At 51.1% G+C, this 2,506-nt stretch overlaps 1 protein-coding gene across 4 annotated transcripts in view; it reads right to left on the bottom strand.

Annotated features, from left to right (window-relative positions):
* Positions 1–1,307: 1,307 nt before the first annotated feature.
* Gmfg (glia maturation factor gamma) overlaps positions 1,308–2,506 on the bottom strand; it is an 11,305-nt gene continuing 10,106 nt past the window's right edge. For 2 of the 4 annotated variants that reach the window (XM_021210941.2, XM_021210950.2), the window contains exons 6-7: positions 1,829–1,902; positions 1,308–1,477 (exon numbers count right to left, since the gene is read on the bottom strand). In XM_021210941.2, coding sequence (XP_021066600.1) covers positions 1,406–1,477; positions 1,829–1,902 — 146 coding nt within the window. In that variant the 3' untranslated portion in view covers positions 1,308–1,405. The remainder of the gene's footprint in view (positions 1,478–1,828; positions 1,903–2,506) is intronic. The other 2 variants (XM_021210956.2, XM_029532328.1) reach the window with 1 other exon arrangement.

Here is a 2,506-nt window from a genome sequence, read left to right as displayed (position 1 = left end):
TTTCTGTATAGCCCTGGCTGTCCTGGAACTCACTCTGTAGACCAGGCTGGCCTCGAACTCAGAAATCCGCCTGGCTCTGCCTCCCGAGTGCTGGGATTAAAGGCGTGTGTGCCTGCCCGACTCCCAGACCTCTCTTTCCCACCTCCAGTCATCGGGGACTGAGGCTGTGATCAGAAGTAACATGGGTAGGGTGGAGCCTCTAGCAGGGCGGAGACAAGCTTGATCCAAATGTCCCAGAGCATGGAAAGCTAAGGGCATTTCTCCATAGCCCAGTTTAGAGATATTCTATGCAGAACTTCTTGACAAAGGGTTTGTCTTGACTGGGGATAAAAGAACATGGATTGAAGGGGCCTGAAGGGGTGAAAAACTGGAGGCTGAGAGGGAGAGGCAGGGTTAGAATTCCCTTTTAGGCTCATCTAAGAGCACCAGAGTTCTGGGAGGGACAGCCCAGGCCCAAGGTCACTATGTCATTGTTACCATGGCAACGGCCACCTCGCCGGGGAAACTGGAAAGAGGTGGAGGGAAGGAGTTCCAGGGGCCTTGGGTGTGAGGACTGAGGAACCATGGGAGACACTGGCAGAGAAAGTATGATTCATCTCTGTGGTGACTGCCCACCTCAGAGCCCTGTATGCCTTGGGTGCTCAATACATGTCCTTCAAAGACAGACAGAAGTTTGAGAAAAATTCAATGTCCTGATGTGCCAAGAAAAAAAGAAAAAAAAAAAAAGAAAGAAAAGAAAAAGGCTAGCGTATAGGGCGTATCCCTTTCCCTGGCTCTTCAAGCCCTCTGGGGCTCACTGAGAGTTCTGAATCCTTTCCCCCCACAGTCCTGGGCCTTTTCAAGCTTAGCAAACCCTCAAACTATCCACCCCCCCGCATCCTCCTGAGTGCCTGAAGCAATTACATTTTGATCCTTTGACATTTTTTGGCCTTTAAATTCTTCCTACCTGAGGGTTCGGTTGAGAAAAGTAGCATTTGGCGCCAAAGATGCCTTCTAGTCGCAGAGCGGGGAAACAGGTAGAGAAAAAGGGTGCCCGCGCTCTCCTCTCGAGGGTCTTTATCCCCTTAGGCGTGACCCTTCACAGATTCAAACATTCCTTCAAATTCCTTAAGGGGACCCAGGTCACCTTGCATCCAGGGAAACCCCATAGTCCCCTCCCTTGGTGTCTGAGAAACAGGTGTCTGTTCTCCTGGGACCAGCTTGGTTTCGCTAGAAACGCCCGCCCCCTCCTGGCCAAAGTTAGAACTGTAGGGACTGTCAGCCGGCACCGACAAAGAGGCGCAGATTCTGCAGATACCATGTCGTAAAAGTTCCTGAAATTTTAACCTTTATTTAGCTCTTGGATGTTCATATCCTATCAATCTGAGCCTTCAGAAGTAAGGATTCCAAATCCCTGGCTCGAAGGTCAACGAAAGAAAGCTAACTTTTCCTTAAGCCAGGTCTCCGTGAGGTCATCTGTGGTGCGGATTTCAAACACCTGGATAAAGAGCAATCAGCATTATGATCTAATGAGGATTCCTAACCCCTAGGACTCAGGGGTCCAGATTCCAGCCATCCTCCTTCAAACCCAGGAGTCACCCTCCTATATTGTTTGTCACGAAGCCCTCCTGCTTCAAATCCAGAAATCCTAGCCTTCACATCCCTCCTTTCTCAGACCCTGGAGTCCAGGCCCATCCCTCTCCCCTCAGACCTGAGGATCTATGCCCAGCCTTTCTCTCTGGGGTCTAGAATTTAACCCCAACCCACCAACCCCAAGGGTCCAGCCCCTAGCTCCCTCCCTCAGACCCGCAGGTTGCCTAGCCCCTCCAGAGCTAGGGCCCCTCCCGACCTTGGTGAGCTCCGCCGTCTGCACCAGCCTGTTTTTACTTCCCGCGTACATCATCTGCTGTTCAGGCTTGCAGCCTGTGTGAGAAAGGGAGATGGATGTGGTTGGGGACACAACATAACTGGTAAAGCTCTAGTAATGTCAGGTAGGCACAGAAGTTCCTTGGAGGAGGACCTTGGAAGTCATCCATTCTCAAGAATTTCTACATTTGTTCGGGGGCTTCAAGTTATAGTGAGGGTCTCTGGAAGGAGACTCAGAAACCTGTCAGGGGGTTCCAGGTAACATGAACAGGGTTCCATGAGTTCTTGATGAATCTAAATGCCTGCCTTCGCTTCAGCTCCCACGTACAACGCACCCACCCACCCACACACATTCACATGATTATACTTTTTTTTTCCTTTCCTTAGACAGGGTCTCACTATGTAGCTCAGATTGATCTTAAACTCACTGTGTAGATAAGACTGGCCTTGATTTCACAAAGATCTGCTTGCCGCTGCCTCCTGAGTGCTGGAATCAACAGCTTGAGCCCCAGCATGCATGCCTGCCTGCCCGACTCGTTCGGTTAGTTGTTGCTTAGTCCGACCTGGCATCAGCTCCCAAGTGCCGTGCTGAGATCACAGGCAGAGCATGACCATGCCTGGCTATCGGGGGTGTGTGTGTGTGTGTGTGTGTGTGTGTGTG

This window comes from Mus pahari, chromosome 1, assembly GCF_900095145.1.
Source record: "Mus pahari chromosome 1, PAHARI_EIJ_v1.1, whole genome shotgun sequence".
Lineage (NCBI taxonomy): Eukaryota > Metazoa > Chordata > Mammalia > Rodentia > Muridae > Mus > Mus pahari.
This window is presented reverse-complemented; position numbering and strand designations above follow the sequence as displayed.